This window comes from Carassius auratus, chromosome 12 (assembly GCF_003368295.1).
Source record: "Carassius auratus strain Wakin chromosome 12, ASM336829v1, whole genome shotgun sequence".
Taxonomy (NCBI): Eukaryota; Metazoa; Chordata; class Actinopteri; order Cypriniformes; family Cyprinidae; genus Carassius; species Carassius auratus.
In genome coordinates this window covers 7,425,868-7,447,586 of record NC_039254.1, presented here as the reverse complement: position 1 = coordinate 7,447,586, position 21,719 = coordinate 7,425,868, and the positions used below count along the sequence as shown (strand labels likewise).

Genomic DNA, 21,719 nt, shown 5'->3' with positions numbered 1-21,719 from the left:
ACCTTGGTGTTAATTCCTTCCTTAGACACGTTTTCATCTCCGAAAAAGGTGGTCTCGCTTCGAGCGCTCATTCGTCGTGATGGCAAGAATGCACTTTCAAGGAGCTGGTCACATTGTACAGTGGAACTAATGTGATTACAGACGGAAATAAAAGATTCATAAATAATTGATATAATACAGCATGAACCCCTAAGAGAACACCATGGGCAATCTAAACAGAGCTGTCAATTTTTGTGCATGCTAAGACTCCAAAATGTCAAAAACAAAAAAGAACTAATCAGGACATCTTTAAAGAGTTTCTCAAGTACCACCCGGTCTTGCTTTGAGGATGCAATGGCATTAAACTACAGACCACAATGTCGTCATGCCAGTGGAATTTGCAACCTGTTTGAAAATGTATCATCTGTCACTGCATCTCATGGGACAACAGATAAAACTACAGGATGGGGTGCTTTAAAACGAGACTGGCTGGAGCGATGTCTTTGGGGGCATCTGGTTACAACTTATGTCTCCTCCAGAGGTTCTGCACAGCAGCGTGGGACCCCTAATGTGAAGAACGATGGTAACAAAGGTCGTGAGGGACAAAAAGAGCTGTCGAGAACGCCAGAGCTTTAACAGATGTGTCCAGTGAGGTAGGAATTACAACTCAAAACTTTAGAAATGTGGCCCAAGTTAAGATTCAAAAGATGCTGTCAGCTAATATGAGATTAGACTTCAACTAGAAGTGAACTGTAGTGGGTATAAAATAAATATGTGATTGCACACATTTATATAATCACAAATATATACACTATGATCCAAAAGATTAGGGTCTGGAGTAATGGCAGCTGAAAATTCAGCTTTGCCTTCACAGGAATAAAACATATACACACACACACACACAACTTTTTATTTTTAATGTTGCGTTGCAACCTTAAGCTATGAAAGGAATGCATTCTGATATACAAGATGTGTTTCTGAGAGGGTAATTTCAATATGCAAAACAATTTTGAGACTACATCAACGTTAGATTTTAATGATAGTCATCAAGACATAAACAAAGCTGTTCATTCCTCTCAGAGATCAAGTTTTATGTTCCAATATTTCTCTCCAATTTTCTCTCTCGCTCTCACTCGGTTACAGTACATTGCTTCTGAAGCAGCCACCCTACGCATGCAAATATGGATTTTAAAAATGCATGGAAACTACAAGCAGGCGACAATCACTCTTCTGTCTATGTCACCCAAGATTAAGGGCGAGATGCCTGCAGTCAGAACAAGAAGCCTCATGGGATAGCGGAGGCCTTTAAGTTCCTCTATCTGCAGACAACACTATGTGGAAAAACATTCTTCGGATATGGAGATTTGATTACTTGGCTTCAATGTGATGGCTCCTGCTCTTGTTGATCTGATGACGTTAAGTCGTCCCCAAACCAGGACGTTTTTTTTTTATAGATTAGGCATTAAAATTTCATAGCAGGCCTCATTAGAGAAAAGAGAATCGGTCTGAATAGGTACAAAAACACAATGACAAGCCAATTTAAATCATCTTTTTAACAAAATCAGAGAACTATTACAATTAACATTATTACGGGAAGCAGAAACAAAGATGTTGAGCACTTGTACATCCCTGATCAAACGCAGAACACAACAGGAATTAATGTTTTCCAGAGCAATAAATTACTTCAAAGGGTGATTTGATATGCTGCTTCTCGAAGTCACGCTTTTAAATTTGCATCTGAATATCTCGAGAGAGAGCTCCTCAGATGAAGTAGAAGGTGCAGAACCTCCTGGAGGTTTAGATCATTTTATATCAGCAGCGAATATCCAAGATAATTTCAACATGGAAACTCCAGAATTGACTATGAACATGTTTAAATGTTTTAGAGATAATTATTATTACTGCAAAAATGTCCAAAAGCAACATTTAATCTACTGAGATGGGATAGTGCTATTAAGAAGATTAAATAATCAAGAAGAATCATGCTCAGGTTTTATTCTGCTTGGATCTTAAAACTTGTTCAAGAAAGAGAGAGGATGATTAAAAATCGTTATTGTAAAGCATCAGAATAATTCTTAACAATCCTGACATGTTTCATCTTTCTTCTGTTGGTCTAAGTATATATTTATATATTTTGGGTAAGAATTAATTGTCCTACCCTTATAAATGATGAACAAAACTTACATTAAATCTGATAAACATGCACTCTAAAAATATTGGAGTGTAATAATATTAACAGTAATATAAAAAAAGTAAATTATGCTATTCGCACGTGGACACTTAAACATTGAGTTTATTTGCTGCATTCATGCGTGAAATAAACTTCACAAAAGTCGCGAATTCACATCATGGGAGGGGCCTCTGCCAGTTGAGTTCATGCAGCATTGTGATGTCAACCACCATTTATTTTTATAATTTAAAATATTACCGTTATCATGTCAAAACAAAGATGTTGAAATGTAGTTTAAGTATAACAGGTGAGAATGTAGTTGTTTTAAACTCAAATATGCTGTTTATTTATAACGACAGCGCCTATTTAAAAATGTTTTTCGCAGATTTCGGAGACTATCAGTGGGAACACGGTTCTCGTGTTATCAACGAGAGCACACTCAACTCGGCTTAGTCCTTCTGACATTTGCCGGTTGCCCTACAGTGTTCTAGTGGTTAAACAAATGATAATTCGTTTTTGGGTAAATCTAACAGATAATCTTTGGTCTTTATTCAAATAATATATTAATATGTTAAAATTAAAAAAGAGGCAATGCCGTTTGATATAATATTTTGTTTCATTGAACGCTTCATTCATGTCTGGTGTGAACACACCATAAGTCTTTAAAAAAGGTTTCTTAAGACTGTCTAGTTGTCTTGTCTCTCAGACAACCCACCCACTAGTTGACAAAAACATGTAATAAAAAAAGACAGGTAACAAAAGTGAGGTGAGGCATAGAGACGAGGTCAAGGAGCTAGGTGTGTTTTGCTTCGGCTTGTCAGATGCTTGTCATCCTCTGACGACCCACCGCACACTCACACCCGTCCATCCCAACAGGAGATATGACACAAAACCGCCCCTGAAATACCAAGACTGGATTTACAAAAAACAACACTGACACCTCACAAAAAAGGCAGTGGGAAAATGTCCTTGTTGGCAAGAGGCTGCACAAGAACTATTTTCTTTGCTGTGGCCCCTTCACCCGACTGATGATTTCTAACCTTTAGCTTGAGAAAAAAGCCTCTTTGGAGTCAATTATCAAATGAAGTGGAATTTAGAGTAAAGTTTTCATAGCGATCAACAGAACGCCCATGAAGCTCTACTTAGGCTGACCTCAATGCTACATCATCACAACAGCAGATTAAGACATTACAGAGTGTGCTGGGTTAAAGTTTTTATCATAAACTGAAGCAGCATTGTTCAAATGGTGAAGTATGAAACTTCTGGAACACCAGTGGTAGAAAATAGAGTTAAAATCACTGACACAGCTAATGCTATGTGGGGAAGAAATGACTGCATTACTGTATATAAAACAGTACAAAGTAACAATAAGTTCATGGGTTCAATTCCTAGATTGAAACACATAGACTGAAATGCAAGTCATTTTAAATGAACGTTTTTTCTTATGCTACTGTTCAAAAGTCTGGAATCAGTAAGTTATGTACCTATAAAAAAAAATAAAAAAATTAAAAGTCATGGTTTATAACATTGATGATAATAATAAATGCTTCCTGACCAGCAAATTAGGATTTAAGAATGATTTCTGAAGGATAATGTGTCAAAAAAAAATATTGCTTTGCTATCACCTTAATAAAACTATATATAAATAAACAGAAATTTAGCTATTTTAAAATGTGGTATTTCACAATATTACTATTTTAATATAATGTTAATTTAATGAATGCTTCCTTGATGAGTATAAGAGACTTAAAAAAAAAAAAAAAAAAAACATTTTACAAATTTTACCAACCCCAAACTTTAGAAAGGTAGTATTAAGATAATTAAGGTAATTATAAAGGAACTCATCCTGTCAGTCCATCCACTAGACAAGCACTTTGACAAACACAAACCATTTTCTTCAGAAAAAAGTTAGTTATTACTGCAATTCTCTTTAGTGCCACTAGTGGTGCAGAAATCCCTGTACCTTTAAAAATGTAAATGTTTTGAAAGATCCAAATCCAAACTTACAAAAGACGTAACTGTGTGACATATAGATATACAACTGAACATTCTGTCCCTTGGCGGAATGCAGTATCAACTTTGGCTGGCCATTGTTAGGGGATTCGGGGGTTTTACAGCATTCCTGACAGTTTCCAAACAAGGTTACACTGAAATAAGAAACCACAAAATTGCAATGTGACTTCAGGAAATACTCAAAGGAACCAAAGGCTAAAAGCTACAGCCACTGAATCCCAGGCCTGTCGTTCACATCTCAAAGTAAATCTCATCACTGTCACAAGAAAACACAAACAGAGACGAACTCGGCTGGCTCCTGAGGTACCAAAAATCAACTGCTTGGTCTTTGATGTTCAAATCCACAGGCAGCAAAGCTTAAAGGGATCCACCTTAACTTTGATTTGTTTGTTGTTTGTTTAGTGGACTCTACCAGTTTAAAACCATCATCTTTGATCATGAAAAACCGCACGGGGGTGGCAGGGATGCTTTAGAATGGGAGAAGAAAAAAACTGGCACCACATCTAAGGACATCATCCTTTTATTTTCCTCTCTAGAGTTATAAAAACCCAAAGGATGAGTTAAGAGCGGAGATCAGTCACCGCCAGGTATAGGTGTGCCCAAGACCTGTCACATTACACAAGATGAGTCAGGACTTGAAGAATGAGATCAGAGAGTAACTACAATGACCACATGGCTCGTGATTTGTGGCGGCGTTCTACCAGCTGCTCGGGGTTTACTACGAAAACAACCAAAACAAAGCTGCTCTTAACTAAGAAAGAACAGCGTTCATCACATAGACGGCACCAATCAGGATGGCTTTCATTAGCCATGTGTAACGCAGAACTCTGTCAGAAGGGTACACGCACCAGGAATTTGTCTTTGTACAAGCTGCTAGCGGATACGATGACAATCACGTCACAGTTTCTGCGTGCACACAGAGCTAAGACTTCAAAAAGCGCTTGAGGCTTCAGGAACAAAGAGAAAGATTGTAAACAATATCTGTGTTATTCTGTTGCACTCTATTTGCACAGCATAAACAAATCTGCCCTCAGGTACCCAGAGTAATTTACATCCAACACTTGGATTTTAAACCACCCTTTCAAATACAACAATAAACTCTGCATTACATTTATTTCTTGAGGCAGATCCAAAGTGACATTTTACCACTGTTGACTTTTAGATTAAAACTCATGATTTTGGTGGCAATCTGATTTACGAGATTGAATGCATATGATTTTTGGCCAGTGTGATCGTATAAATGCACATAAAAGCTGGTAAAAGTGTTGCTAAAACATCAATATTTCTGACCTGTAATAAGTAGACCGGACTTTAAATCCAAGTAAAATGTACTGAGTAGCCTTTAAGAAAATACAAAGTGGGAGTCATCACAACCAAGACAAGAAAGAAGATGTATCTTTAGAAATTTTATTATTAGAAGTATTGTGTCTCTCATTTTTAACTGTGTTATTATAATAAAATATACACATTAAAATAATATATATATATTATAAAATAAATGATCAAATGCTTTTAACTTTGTTAATAATATAATATAATATAATATAATATAATATAATATAATATAATATAATATAATATAATATAATATAATATAATATAATAGTCCATGAAGTCCATGTTCCACAAAAAGAGGGGAAAAAAATAAGATTAAATTAAGTAATTCACTTAATAATCAAAAATTACAGTATGTCTATTTTTAGCAACAATAATTTTAAAAAAATCCAGCAAAAATACTTGCTATATATACAGTTACAGTCATATTATGATTTTGGTCATCCCACACACCCCTGCTGGTTACTATGACGCACTACTATGGCTGAAGTTAAATGTGTACACATCCACCACGCAAAACCAAGCTACAACTCAGAGTAGGAGGCGAGACAGAGAATCCAGACACAGGCTCTGTCCCTACTGTAACGTGTGGAGTGAAGACTTCGTGCAAATGCCAACCGCTTGCCACAAGAAAGACAGCTCCACTGTCTATGGGTTAAATGTCCTCTGAAGCCACAGAAAGCCTATTAGTCTCAGACTGAACATTCAGAAACACTCGCAGAATTCAGAAGGCCATCTAAACAGTACAGAGCGAAGTTAACAGTATGCATTAGAAATATCCAAATTCCACTTAAACAAAACTAGCATCTGATACCCGTGTTTCAACATGCTTTCTGGCATAGAAAAGCACACGTGATTGATGAACCTGTTCTAAGTACTCCATCCCTGCTCACTGTTCCTGCTCAATTAAAACTTCAAAGACGGCACATCAAACGCAATAAATTTACAGAGCGCCCATCTGTCCGCCTTCACTCGCACCGCGTTCAACCGCTACCTCAGCCTCTTAGACCTTGTATCCATTTCATTGTTAAATGCACTCTAAGAGCCCTGATTTTAACTTGCGCAAAGATGCCAATTATAGCTACTTAACCTTTTCTCCATTTCTATAACTTCAAAAATGACTTGGAGAATGAGTTGGCTTCTTAACTCTAAGATTTCTTTAAACATTGCATAAGTTCTTCCCTCATGTTTTCCCCAAGTCATCAATGCACTACTAATTTAGCATCAATTCAAAGGTGCACAGTCTGTTAATCAGCATGCTAATCATCAAGATGCTTCTGGCACCTTGTAATAACTGAATTATCAAAACTTGAAAATTCATTATTTGATTTCAAACAAATGCTACTGAACTTTTTATTCAATAAAAAAAATCCTGAAAATAAAAATATAAATGAATGAATTAATAAAACAATTACGCAGCACATGTTTCCAGCATTTTTTCTGAAGGATTGGGACAACACTGGAAAGACTGCTAAAATTAAGCTTTTTCATAAAAGGTATAAGTTGCATTTTAGCTTGTATTTATAGTTAAATTGTAATCATATTTTAATATTTTACTGTACTTATGATCAAATATATCAAGCAGAAGTGGATCAAATCTAGTCATAAACGTGAACTATACGCGCCTCTATTGATGCAGGCATATCAGAAAAAGGTTAGAAATAAATCATGAAATGGCTATGAGATAATCTGAATGTTTGAAGGCATTTATGCCCAACCTGAGAAGCAAATATTTGCTTGTTCGTTTCTGTACCATCTAGGCCCTCATGTTAAAAAAAAAAAAAAAACGGCGACCAGCATGAGACACATTGAGGTCGAGAAAATAGAACAACGCAGTGAGTAAAAGCACTGCAGAGATGCCAATAAAGAGGAAAAAGGTCCAAGCGTACGATGATATGATCTTGATGTTAAAAACAGGTCATCAGGTGAACTCAGCCCAGTGGTGTGAGTGATTATGACCAAACACAACTTCAACAAACTGCAGGCCGCGTCTGGGTATTGGTCAAGAAGCCACAGGCCTTAAAACAAACTGATGTAACAATCTTCAATTTGGCTAATACTCCTGAGTCACGAAGAGCATAACTGCACAGAACGTACTCCGCTTGGAGCAGAAAACTGATTAAAAATGGAGCAAACCAGAGTGTAGCAACGCGTGCCTCTCGCTCTCTATTTCTTCTCATTCTAGCTTGGCAAATGTCTTCATTTGAAAAACATCAGAGCGGCACAGCTAATCTGGCCTAATGTATTTTTTAGATACACAGCAGGAGTGGAATGCAAAAGACTCTACAATTGGCTCACTTAAGTGCTGATTTCTTTTCTTTCCCTCTAAACTAACGACAAAGTACACAGTGAGAGCACATATCGAGTGTTTGTGTCCCGGGTTTGTGTAACACACAATGAAACTCTGCTGGGCATTGCGGGACTCACTGAAGTCAAGCCAACACTGCAATGAGACTTCATCCATCTAGCTGTACACAACCAAAACAATAGAAAAATCAACAGACCGCCAAGAAGGCAATTACTCTGACTGGAATGCTTGTTCAGAGTCGAGGTTAAGTACCAAAACTAGCGGGTAATACATTTCTAACCATCTACAACTGGATCTGTGTGGTCTGCCCTGGGCCTGCATCAACACATCTAGCCAAACTCTGGTCATCGCATTTTTTAGATGTCAGATGTCTACTTGTGCAATCATGACTTTTAAACCATGGTAAAAGCTTCAATGCAAGTACATTTTTATTAGTGTGCAAGTAAAGGTCACTTCTAGCCAAATATCTAGATTACAAAAAATAAAAAATAAACAATTCTACACACCACTAACTCAAATTTTATAAAATTCAGTAGATTTTTTTCAGAAATTACTGATACATTTTAGAATTAAGTCTATTAGAAGCTGCAACTTTTAAGGATGATAAAGCACATTTTACCTCCAAATCCTTCTTACTATAATGCTTCTATAGCTGGCTCATTTATTTTTTATTATGATTCATTACAACAGTATTCTTTTATCATAGTAACAAAAAGTTAATTACAAAAAAAAAAATAAAGAGTTAATTTCTTTATTTAAAAAATGTAATACTACAATATATAAAAATATTTTATAAATACTTTTTTAGTTTTAACAGTTTTTGTTACAGTAACAGAAAAATATAAATAAATGAATAATGTTGTAATTAGCATTGAAAACTAAACGTTAACAAAAACAAAATATTTAAAAATAAATAGGTAAAATATGCTTTATCGTCAAGAAGCAGGGAAATTATTATCCTAAAATTAAGTCTGCGATACAAAAGAAAACTACATCTACACACAGATCTAAAGGTACACAACATCAGACATGCACAGCTTTTTAATATACACATGCACCCATGTGCGGGCGATGAAGTGGTCTAACACTTGCTAGCTTGTTCCATCTGGATGTCAGGTCACTCGGCTTCATTTGATGTGTTTGGTCCAGTCACGATCTGCTGAGTGTGCTGTTATTTTATGAATGTGCATGGGGTGACTGACCTGATTGATGGAATTGGCTGTACAGGAGGAGAGACACGTTCCGACTGAAGCCATCAAAAAAGTGACAGGGTCAAAGGGCACCGGAGCCATTGCAAAGCCAGCAGCTGCCGTCGTAACCACAAGAGCTATGGACAAAAAGAAAGCGCAAGGTTACAAACTAGCTTATTGATTTCGTTAAAAGGGTAACTGCAGTTTCTGCAAAAATGTAATGCCACAAGTATATTAAAAAGAATGAACAAATAAATAAAAGTGAAAAAAGAAGAGTGTCTGTTATTCATCCTATCATGTCATTAGGCTATTAGACATCAATAAATACTATGCTATCATATCACTAAAAGTCAAAAGTATAACTTCCAGCATATTATGCAAGTTAATTATGCAGAACCAATAAGTGAAATGCTTATCACATACAATATAATTTTTTCCTGAAAAAGCTAAAGAAAATTTAAAAGGATTAAAACTACGTACTTAATGAGCAGAGACTATTTTTTAAAATGATTATCATCTAATCATTAGTCAGTGTTTTTTTTTAGAGTAAGCATCACATTTAAATTTCCATGAACTTCATGATTGTCAATATGACAATATGACTTTCATTTATACAAAATACATAAAACATATACCTGTTAATTTAAGTTTGGAGAGCCGTGCGTAAATCCCTGGTAAATCACTGTATTCAACCTTTAACTCTTTCCATTGCCGGGCTTCCAAGCAGGCTGCCCTGGCCGCTTCTGGTTCAGTGGGGTCAGATGGTGGCACCACAGTACCTGGTTCAGGCTTTAAGGCTGGTATCTGCTGAACCTGACTGACCACCGAATCATCTCGAACGTCCAGCACAGAGACAACATGCTCCTGCTTGGGTCTCGCTCTCTGGCAAAGACCGCTGCTGCTCTTCACATACTGGGGGAAGAGGGAAGAAATATGGCAATGACATTTGATGGATTTCAATTTAATCAGTTCATTCTGTTAAAATTAGGGCTGCACGATAAAAACGCATGGACAACAGCTCTGTGTAGTTAATGCTGCTCCATGTGGAAGCCTGCAGGTGATGGAGATTTACCACTAATTACTGACAAGATGCGCATTAAATATTGCATGCCATTTATCGTGCAGCCCTAGTTAAAATGGGAAGATACAGGGAATTTGAATTTGCATAATGCAATTTGCAATAATCTAAGGAATAACTGATTAAAAGAATATGAATATAGAAATAGTATTCCCCTGCAAAAGTATTATAAGAAAAAAATGCTAGATAATAATTAGTATATCAATAATGTCTACATATAGCTCATTTTAGATCTGAATCGCCTTGGCCAGTAATGCTGGTTATGCATCCATAAAGGCAGCACTTCTCAGCCTCTTATACCTGTCTCTTCAGAAAGCAGAGATGCTGGAACGTGATCCATTCTGCTTGATTTTTCCTGCAGAGCTGAATGAGACTCCTGGCACTCGTCAGACTCCTAGCCGCATTTGCAATAAGCTTCTGCTGCACGCTGACACCAACCAAACCTTCAACAACACAATACATTAATTCATACCGAGAAAAACAGAAGAGGATAAAAAAACAGAAGAGGTGCCATAAAAAAAGGTCAAAGCTGGTCATACCTGCCTTTTAAAGTTATATATGTGTATAGCAACATACATTTTGGAGTAATTTTTTAAAGCGATAAAAAAATAGTTTTGAAGTCAGACCGTGGATTTACATGAATCTGAAAGTGTTCGATTAGAAATAACAACTGCTTCACTATCACTATGCAAACTCCACTCAATTTACTAGATATCTGACAACTTCATAGTGACATCAATATCATAACTGACACCTGCAATGGACACAATACAACATTTTTTTTTTTTTTTTTTAATAATATAAACAATATTTGCACATCAATCTCTCTCTGACACTCACACACGTATGTATATAACGTTACATGATCATACAATGAGAAATTTAAGTCAAATGATTTGTCGCAAGCAATATGCAGAAATCAGAGTAGATAAACTGTATATCTATGTTAATGCATGTATTTACGGGATTCATTTTAAAACCGGATCACGTCGTGAAAACTGTGTTGTTATGTTATTTTAAGGTCATGCTGCAGCAGTAGAGCTCCATTGGCTAGGCTAACCGGCTAGCAAAATGACAAAATAACAGCACGGCTCGAGCGAAAGCACACATATGCCTCATTAACATGATATAGTTATTAATACCATCGCATGGAAGGCATTTCCAGACTCCCGTCAGTCTACTACATGATGTTTTGTACATGTTCGACCGGCTGCGGCTGAGTCCCCTTCACGTACTGCAGCGCGCCATCTTTATCTCGCTGTGGGAACAGAAGTGTTTCCTGTGACGTATATCCTGCTGGAACGCTCGAGCACGCGCACGAAGCAAAGCACACAGTGTGAGCATTTTGAGTTACATTGGATTGCTTTCTGATTTAACAGATTCTTATTGTAACCTTTTTCAGAAATATTATTGTAAAGTAACAATAAAAATGTGCAAAAGCTTTATTTCAGTCAAGACTCTACTGTATGTGTCTTAAATAACTTTAAAATTATGAAAAAAAAAAAAAAAACTTTTTGTAAATGTAAATGTAAAAATGTATAATGTAAAATCTAAAAATAAATTTTTTGGGAGATGGGCTACAGATGAGCTACCAAGACCTGCAATGCTCTTCTATTTTAATGCATGTCTTGTATGTGATTCATGATTTCCAATACAGAGTAGTTTGCGACATCTGATTACCCTTTTAAAAAAATGGAAAGATGATTCAGTCTACTTTGTAAAAGCAACACAGATGATGTTCATATTGTTTGTTAAAGATCTCCTAATAAGATCAATTTCCATTTTATCAGTAACTACACATTTCTTGATGATCTTGAACATCTTCCTCCAGTATTAAAGGCCTGATGATTGAAACCCGCTATCCAAACCCATTTCCCTGATTCATCTCATTCATTACGACCACTTCCTGGCCAGCCCTCCCATCTTCTCCTAGCAGATTACATGATCTAATCTCGCTCCCCTATCCAGAGCTCTGATGAATGTCAGCAATGCCCAGCGGTACGTTCTAACAGCTCCATTCGGCTCCCACAGACAGGAGTTGTGCAACAAGATTGCAGCTTTGACCCTGTGAACTTTTTTGAGAGTGGTTTGATTCGAGGTGCATGCTGTTGTGTTGGTGGGTTTTGTCTGACTTGAAATCACACTATAAGAAAATACTAAATCACAATGCAGCACTTTACAATAGTGCAGCTCATTTTTGTGTACATGTACTGTTTTTGTGTAGTTTGGTTTTCTATTAATGTAATTATTTAATGTTGTGCATATGTGTACATACAATATATATCTTGACCCAATATGCTCAAACCAGTGCCCTAAAAAGTTGAACACAGTATGACACAATCATACAAAAAACAATTTGAAGTTTAATTTGTAGATATTGCCAGGGTTTTTGAATAATTAGATTTGACTATACAATCATAACTAAATAACAGACAAAAATGTCCTGCTATATATATATATATATATATATATATATATATATATATATATATATATATATATATACTAATAAAACTAATAAAAAAATACAAGTATATAAAAATATCAGGTTTGGTTGGCTTACATAATCAAAATAAGTTTAAAATATTCACTGTGGTAAGATATAAGTTCATTATAGCCTGTAATTGAATTACTAAAATAAATAATAAATCTTTTTTTATTATAACTGAACTAATAACAATAAACTGTTTGACCTTTCGTGATGAAGTACAGAAAAAAAAGCAGGGTAATTCAGTTGGATTCATTGTTGTTTTTCTCCACGATTTGCAGCAATCCATGTAATCTGATTCCCCAAGAATAACATCATTTGTGTGCTTGTTGACAATGCATTGAATGGAAAAAAAAATGAGTATGAGGAAATAAGATCAGAAAATTGTTTGTTTATTATAATAGATTTCCACATGCAGTGACAAATCTGATTGGACACTTGCAATTATCAGCAAGAAATATTCATCATTTATGAGAAGAGACTGCAGAATGTATTTTAAAACTGACATTATTCCTTTTATACATTCAACTCGAGTTGACTGTGACCTGCCTTCGCAAAGACAATATGGTAAACATGTGGTAATGGTTCTCACTGTGTCCCCAATGCCATTTGTAACCAAGGATGCTAATCAAGAATGCTCACACTCTTTGTTCTTCTATAGTGCTGCCCTCAGCCTTCAGAATAGACACCTACAATGACTATTGTCATATAGAAGTGTGTGATAATTGAATTAGATGCTCCATAGGGTAAAGACTATAGATATGGGGAAGTCATAAAGCTAGACATGCCTCCACATCCTGCTCAGCACAAGGTTTTCAGCTTTGACCAACCTGAGAGGCAGATGGTGTGGAGGACTTCAGAACAATGCAGCCTGATTGGGTGGATCTGCTTAACACACGGCGCTTTTCAGAGCACACAGACAGAGGTCTCATCCACTGTGGTGGTCTTTCATCATGTCAGTATGTAGCATCTTGAGATAGACTGTAAGCATTCTTTCAGGGCAAGGAGAGAGAAAAGAAGACACATGAACAAAGGAACTGTGACTGAAATTTCCTAAAGGGTTTCTGTCGGGGTCATGCACTATTTTATTATTTTTACTTCATTATATTTTTTTCCAAACATTTTAGTTTTAATTGACAATTTTTATACTTATTTTGCCTTATTTGATTTGTAAAATCACCACATTATTAATATTTTACATTATTAATGTTTTACATTGTTGTTTCAAACTCTTTCTAACACAGTTATGTATTTGTTTAGCACAAAACAACATAAAAAAGGTTAGTTTTGTCCATACTAACAAAATGAATGCTATTTTGGCTTTATATATGCTATTAATATTTTAAATAAACATTTTTTTATTATTTTAATTTTAGTTTTCAATTTGTATTTACTTTTATTTCGGTAAGCCATAACATTTTTTCCCCCAGTTGCGTCTTCAAAGTTGGTAAGTTATTGTTTTTTTTTTTTTTTTGTTTTTTTTTTTTATCTACTATTTAGATTTATATTTTTTGCTTTATTTAAATAAAATAGATTTTTAATTGTTGCAGTTTTAGTTAACTATAACAGCTCTGCATAAACCATTATAAAAGTGGTCTTTACATTACATACATAAAAAGTAGTAGTAATAGCCAAAAATACATTGTATGGGTCAAAATTATTGATTTTTATTTTATGCCAAAAATCATTAGGATATTAAGTAAAGATCACATTCTATGAAGATATTTTGAAAATTTCCAACCGATATCGAAACTACTATGAATTGCTAAGAACTTCATTTGGACCATTTGGCAAAATTAGGTTCTATTTTAACTACCCATACATCAATAGAAAGCTTATTCATGCAGCGTTCACATGATGTATAAATCTCAATTTTGAAAAATTGACCCTTATGATTGGTTTTGTGGTCCAGGGTAACATAATTTTTCAAGATGTCACATAAGGTTTGACCTCAATGATGAGGCACAAGAAAACATTTGATGTCATTGATGCCAGACTTGATGTCTAAAAGCATCGTATTTGAATTAACACAAATTCTTCTTTTTGTCCTTCATCGACTCGAAAATAGTCATATGGGTTTAAAAGGGTGGTTCTTTCTTGTGGTTCCATCGAACCCATCGTTTCATCACAAGTTCACCATCCAGCATCAACCATAATGCCTTCAAAAACAGAGTTATGAATGATGCTCAGCTGCCTTTTCAGACCACATTGCTAAAACTGCCTGGTCCTGCAGATTTGCTTTATTCAACATCAAGAAGATCAGGCCTTTTCTTTCGGAACATGCTTCAAAACTCCTTTTTCAAGCTCTTGTTCTGTCCAGGCTGGATTATTGCTATGCTGTCTTGGCAGGTCTTCCAGTTCTATAAAATCTTTACAATTAATCCAGAACGTGGCAGCAAGATTAATTTTTAATGAGCCAAAAGGAATGCACATCACACAGTTTATCAATATGCACTGGCTACAAAGCTGCTCGCATAAAATTCAGGCCATTAATGTTTGCCTACAAATCTACCACTGACTCTGCACCGCTTTTTGCAAATTCACTACTTTTCTAATTCTATTCAAAAAAATTAAAATAATTTTTTTTTTAAAAAGTACCAATTTTTGACTTGCACTTTATCCATTTACTGTTTATTTTCTTAATTTTGTTTTAAAGTTTTCTAATCTTTTTGTATTCTATCTGTTTTCTTTTTATTTATTATACAATTAACAAAAGCAAAAAAGGCCTCTAACACTAGCTTGCTCTATTCTTTTTATATTCTCTGTTTTTATTTTATTCTGTATTTTATTTATTATATAATTAAAAAACTTGCTACGTGTTCTGTGTTAAGCTAACTGAGGCTTATTATAGCACTTGCATATCATTGCTCTTTTGTTGATTTTGATTGCTTCCACTCTCCTCATTTGTAAGTCGCTTTGGATAAAAGTGTCTGCTAAATGTCTAAATGTAAATGTAAAAGATTTGTGAACAATTACTTTAGACCCTCCCTGGGTTACTTTATTTCAATTATGTAGCTTTGAACTAAACTCACTCTTTTCTGTTAATCAGCACAGGATTTGGTATGAGTTGGTGCAACTGAATGGTGGCATGCTAAAACAATTGTAAGTAACCTGGACCCCAGGTAGTGTCATTAGTGGACCCTCAAAGATTGGGAACCCATAACTTCTCTTCACAAACTTGTCTGCACCCCTTTTTAACCAGTCAAAGCCATTTTTTATGATTGTTTACTTGCTGGAAACAGGAGGCCGGGCAAAGCAGATGCAATGAGAAACACCCCAACTGCTCCCATAAACTGCTCATCCCAATAAGCAGCGGGTGCCATGACCTGTCATCACTCTTGCTCACCCATTCATGATTTACACACTCTGTCCCTGTGGGTTTAAAACTCGCAGTAATCCTTCAGGGATGGCCGTTTGAACCGCCGTGGAAGCTGCCCAAAGAGAGGGAGGATAAAACCGAAATCCAAGACAGACAGCCCCACAAAACTGCGAGCAGAAACAGATGCAGGGAAGCTCCTGTGTTTATAATTGATTTTCAAGGGCAGCGTCTTGTTGTCAGAGTTTGTCTAACAAGCTTTCGCCTGGCGCCCTGGTGCTCGTCAACCACGGGGCGTCAGATGCGCCGCCCCTCCTTTCTTCACTCGGGATGGCACCATCCAGAAATACCAGGATCAGGCTGTGGAATGAGATTATTTTAAGAGATAGTCTTGAAGTCTCATCTATAGATAAAAAGAGGCAGTGTTAAAGGGGTAGTGCATCCAAAAATAACAAATTGCTATCATTTACTTTTTTTTTTTTTTTGCTAAACAGTTTTTTTTTTTTTTTTTTTTTTTTTTTTTTTTTTATGTCAATGTAACCCAAAACGTAAAATAGTAATAAATAATACACTGTTCATAAGTTGTTGTTGTTTTTTTTAAACAAGTCTCTTATGCACGAAGCCCCTTAAGGCTACAATTGCTGGATCAAAATTACAGTAAAAACAGGAATACTATGAAATGTTATTAGAATTTATAACGAATTTTCAGCGGCCATTACTCCAGTGTTCAGTGTCCTTCAGAAATCACTTAATAGTTGTGCTACTTAATATTTTTGTGACAATTGTGATAATTTTTTTCCCCCAAGGAGTCTTAATAAAGTTTATAATACCAACATGTATATGAAAAAGAAATCTTTTGTAATATTATACGTCTTTACCATCACTTTTAATCAATTTAACACATCCTTAGTGAATAAAAGTATTCTTTTTTTTTTTTTTAAGAAATGTGTAAAATTGACTTACCTGGTATTGACTGATATTGAAGCATTCGCTCATTCTCAAATCAAAATATCGTTCATATTTAAATTTTGTGTATACATTCTTTGAATAATACTTTGATTTTATAAAAGAGCGATGAACATTCCAGACAGTTTTTTTTTTAGGGAAAGGCTTACATATTGTGGAGCCACAGGTATTCCCAGCCCCTATGTCTTGGTCCTATGTGTTTACGTCCGAGCTCATGCTTTCTTTGCGAGACTCAGTGGCTAAGCCAGTAATTGGCCATGGATCATCAATCTTACAAAGCTTCCCAAAAGCTTTTCACCCAAACTTGTGAGAAGACGAATGAAAGTGAGTTGCCAGCAAGCAGGCCCTGGGTGGAGCGATCAAGCAAGTCTGCGGTCTTGGAGAAACCACAATGTCGGTCCTACTGAAGAGTCCATCTGGTTTATGTCACATAACCCGTTCTTTGTGTCAAATGTATATGAGACACTTCATGTCCCTTTGAGGACGCATGGCAAGCAGACAGACAGGCAGGCACATTGTTTGGATAGGGCTGGGTGGAACGCAGACCTGTCGCAGTCATCAAAAGAGTTCCTCCCTGCTTATATTACACAAATGTCTTTTGTATGGTTTCTGTGCCGTGCATGAAATTGAAAATGTCTTGAGAATTTCCACGTGAAGAAAAATGACTTCAATCCAGTCCGCATTTATGGTTTCAACTTATTGTTTCTGTCTGATTTATTGACTGGGTTAGAGTGTTAGGCAGCGTTGTCTTTAATTTTGCGTTTTTCTTTCTTAATGGATGTGGGGCTCTTGCTGTTGGTAAAAGAAAAAGAAGGGAATCCATTTGCCGGAAGCCGTATTTACAAAGCTATCAAGCCATTTAGTCCAGCGTGAGGTCAGCTGAACCCTAGCATTTGTTTTCAGACTGTATTGGGTTTGGCTGAACTCTAGATGTCCACGGTTTGGCCTCCACAGAACGCACAGGAAGACTCACAAATTTGTCAAAACGAGAGGGATGGAGTCGAACGGCTCCTAGAGCAAGTGTGGTTTCTGGGGTCATGACAATGTCTCTGCATTTCTCGTCGATGGAGATACAGTATGGGTTTCCCATCAGTCTGCATATGTTATTTATCGACTTGGGCTCGTCCAAGTTAGCCTGTGTGTGTCCATAAGCGAACCCCGGAGCTGCTGCTTTGGGACAGAGACTCGAATCTAAGCCCATGCTCAGTCCAGGTCTTAAAGACGGAAAGGGGTGAAAAACAAACTGTGTCCATTTCTCCTCGGCGTCCAAGAGTAATCAGGGGTGTCATTGTGCCCGTAAATCTCCTGTCCGGCAGTGGCTGGAGTCCCAGATGAGAACCCATCCCATCCCTCCACGTCGTAAATCAGGAAGCATCCTTGCAGAACTGGATTTCAGCTGTATATTCCTCAAAGTGAGGGGCGGGTGGCTTCAGAAATACTGCAGAACTGTGGCCTTCGAAGTCAATTTGTAAAGTGGGGCGCATCATATTTCTGTGTGGATATGAAAGTACAGTTCTCCCTCTTACTCTTTTCAATATCGCTTTCATTCTCCTTTCCTATTGAGGCAGAGCTGCTTTTCAAGTATGCTTTTCTGCTTCAGAAAACTGTGAAATTTGATTTAAAATAATCCTGTTTATGTTACAGGAAAGGGGCTTCTTCCTGTGCCTCGTCCTGGGATATGACCTGTTGTTAAGCCTAGGACACATAGAGTGACAGACACGTGAATGGAAACAGAAATATATTATGCATATAGTAGACAGGAAAAAATATGCTGCTAGTCATGAATGAAGTTAAAGGGATGGGAAGCACATTGAAAAGCACTCAAACGCAAGTCCAAACCTTTCTGACATTTATTGCTGTTTTTAAAACATAAGGCAATTGTCGAATTTCCTATCAATAAAAACAGACAAGAAACTAATTCTTATCTCAGTCTGGCTGATGGAGACATCTGTTTTCATCTCCGTAACTGTATATCTTTCACAGTCAGGCATCTGAAGCACTTTATATTGATTTGGGATGTGAAATTCAACTCGATTGTGTAGATGTTGTGCAGCCTTTTTCGCTTAAGAATTTCAATATCAAAAACAAGCAGATGTTTCAGGTCTGTGTGCCAGATTGAAACCAGCACAAGTCATGTGGTGAATAATATCGTCTTTCCAAAGTCCACTAACATGACATCTTTGGTCTGAAAATACAATGCAAGAGCAGAGGTGCCCAAACTTTTCACTATGAAAAGTAAAAAATAAAATAAAAAAAGTCAAATCAAATTCACTTATATTCTTTACATTTCAATGCACAAACAGAATAAATTAGAAATGAAGATATGCTCCAGTGGCATGTTTTTTGGGATGTCTTTTGCGATATGGCATGATGGGCCAAATCAAAGATCAAAGAGATAATGTTAAATATATTATTTTTCTGTCATCTTTTACTCACCCTCATGTTGTTCCAAACTCATATTCTGTGGAACACAAAAGCACAGATGTGTGAATAACATCCTCTTTTAAATATAATGAAAGTGAATAAAAACGGAGACTGTCAAGCTCCAAAATGACAAAAAAAGCACCATAAAAGTATCATAAAAGTAGTTCAAATGACTTGTACCAATATTTGCTAAGTCCTTTGAAGTCATTTAATAGCTTTGTGTGATGAACAAACCGAAATTCACTTTACAAAATCTGACTTTTTTTGTTACAAAGAAGAAATAACATCATACAGGTTTGGAATGGCATGAAGGTTTAGTGAATAATGGCAGAATAGTAATTATTGTGTAAATTGCTTTAATATTTGAAGGTGTGTTAGTGTCACATTGGGACGGTTGATCTCACTGTCCCTGGTGTTTGTCAGATCCTTCAGGCAGTTTGGCTGCCGGACACAATGGGCAGGAGGGCCCCAGCAGGACTGTTAATCATTGCACACACTAAACGAACGTACTAATGAGACACCAAGGTCACTGTCTGTCGTGTGTGAGGACTGATTCCCAGCAGCTGTGATACATTAAAGACATGGTGTCTTACACTGATGGTTTGCAGGCATATTAAACAGACCTTTCTGGCTAATATCTCTTGCTATACCCTACATGTTTAACTGTAACCTTTTTAAATGACACTAGCTTGAAATAACATGATTTAACCATGGAGTATACTTTTAACTTGGAATAACAGTCCAAGCAATCAGATTGTAGAGTTGAGGAGAGTTGTTTTGCTTAAGATTTTGGATAGTGTTGCTCTAGGACCAGCAAACGATTTTCATCACGGAACATGTTCTGTATAAGTCAGGTTTTGATGAAGATTCAGGCTAGTAATTTGTAAGAAAGTGAAGATTCTGCATGACGAAAAATCACAACCAATCAGGACATATATTATGTAGAATGGAGAAAGATTTTGGACCAATGATATTTTAGTAGGGATGGGGCTACACAGAATATAGATGCAGAAATGGAAACCAAGCAGCTTAGTTATTGCAGTCTAGGCCAGTTTGGACAATAAGTTGCATGGAAAAGATTTTAAGGCTGGATAGTTTAGTGTAGACTGGTTGGGTCACTATATAAATCTTATACCAATATCAAAGCACAAAGCAAACATCCCTCTATCCTGTAATATTAACATTCCAAAGATAAAAAAGCAAACAAAAAAACAATTGACTGAAATGCCTAAAAATTGTCATTACAGACAAGGTTCTAACTGAACCGTAGGTGGTCTACGTTATTTACTGCCCTCGATTTTGTTAGACCTATATGCAAATTTTCCAGTTTGCTTTCACAACCCCCTTCCTGACTAAAAAGTGCCAAAATGACAGAGTGCAATAAAGGAGCACGGTGGCACAGAACGCACCAATCCCATCAGTGCATGACTTGAATTACCAGGCCATCAGTTTGGCATAATGGGGAAAAGGTGGATATGCAAAAGACTTCAATAATTCTTCCAACTTTTTCTCATTTAAACTTCTCTACATTCTTTTCTCCTTTGTTTTGTTCTTCAGCTCATTTCTCTGAAGCATGCCCAATAATTTTCTTTTAACAAAAAACATTTGCATAAGCGAAATTATCTGCGCACAGCGTGTCACACAGAAAGAATGAGCTGAGCACAAGAGCACAGGTGGCTGGAATCAGACTTTATGGCTCACTGTGTTGCCTTCTCACTCTCCCTTTCCGTTTCTCCCATGTGCTAACTATCTCTCTCTTCAACTATAATGGATATCAGTGTGGCAGCATGGTTACTCCCTGGTGTTCATGACTAGAGGACTAAAGCTGGTGTTGCTACAGTCTCTTTGAAGAATGAATAATGCTGTGGACCAGATTTCATCTATCTAGAAAGACTCTGGAGTCAATGCCTCTATAAAGACTTGGTTACAGCTACCCATTATATTAAGCTCTAATGTGATGTGCGTCTGTCGCCCATATGTTTGCATGTCAAGGTGGGAAAGTTGTTTGGAGATTTGTATACCCAAATATGACATTATAAAAACATGTAGGAAATGTTCTAAATCCCCAATTTTAGGTATAGTTATGATTTATGTACATATTCTGTCAGAGACATCTAGAATTGTTTATTAGCATTAAAAAGTATAATATATTTGTTTAGTTTTATATTCATAGGTTTATATTCATTCTACATACATACACACATACATATATATTAGATTAGATTCAACTTAGATTGAAATTATCTATCTATCTATCTATCTATCTATCTATCTATCTATATATATATATATATATATATATATATATATATATATATATATATATATATAATCATATGATTAGTTTTATTAATATATATATATAATGTGTGTGTGTGTGTGTGTATGTGTGTGTGTGTGTGTGTGTGTGTGTGTGTGCGTGCGTACGTGTTTTAATATAACATTTGAGTGC

At 36.2% G+C, this 21,719-nt stretch overlaps 1 protein-coding gene across 1 annotated transcript in view; it reads right to left on the bottom strand.

The window, feature by feature from the left end:
- LOC113111667 (protoheme IX farnesyltransferase, mitochondrial-like) overlaps positions 1 to 11,336 on the bottom strand; it is a 35,572-nt gene extending 24,236 nt beyond the window's left edge. Inside the window, exons 1-4 of the mRNA XM_026276639.1 lie at positions 11,216 to 11,336; positions 10,374 to 10,516; positions 9,631 to 9,907; positions 9,008 to 9,132 (exon numbers count right to left, since the gene is read on the bottom strand). Of these exons, the coding sequence (XP_026132424.1) occupies positions 9,008 to 9,132; positions 9,631 to 9,907; positions 10,374 to 10,516; positions 11,216 to 11,273 (603 nt within the window). The 5' untranslated portion in view covers positions 11,274 to 11,336. The remainder of the gene's footprint in view (positions 1 to 9,007; positions 9,133 to 9,630; positions 9,908 to 10,373; positions 10,517 to 11,215) is intronic.
- Positions 11,337 to 21,719: the final 10,383 nt, after the last annotated feature.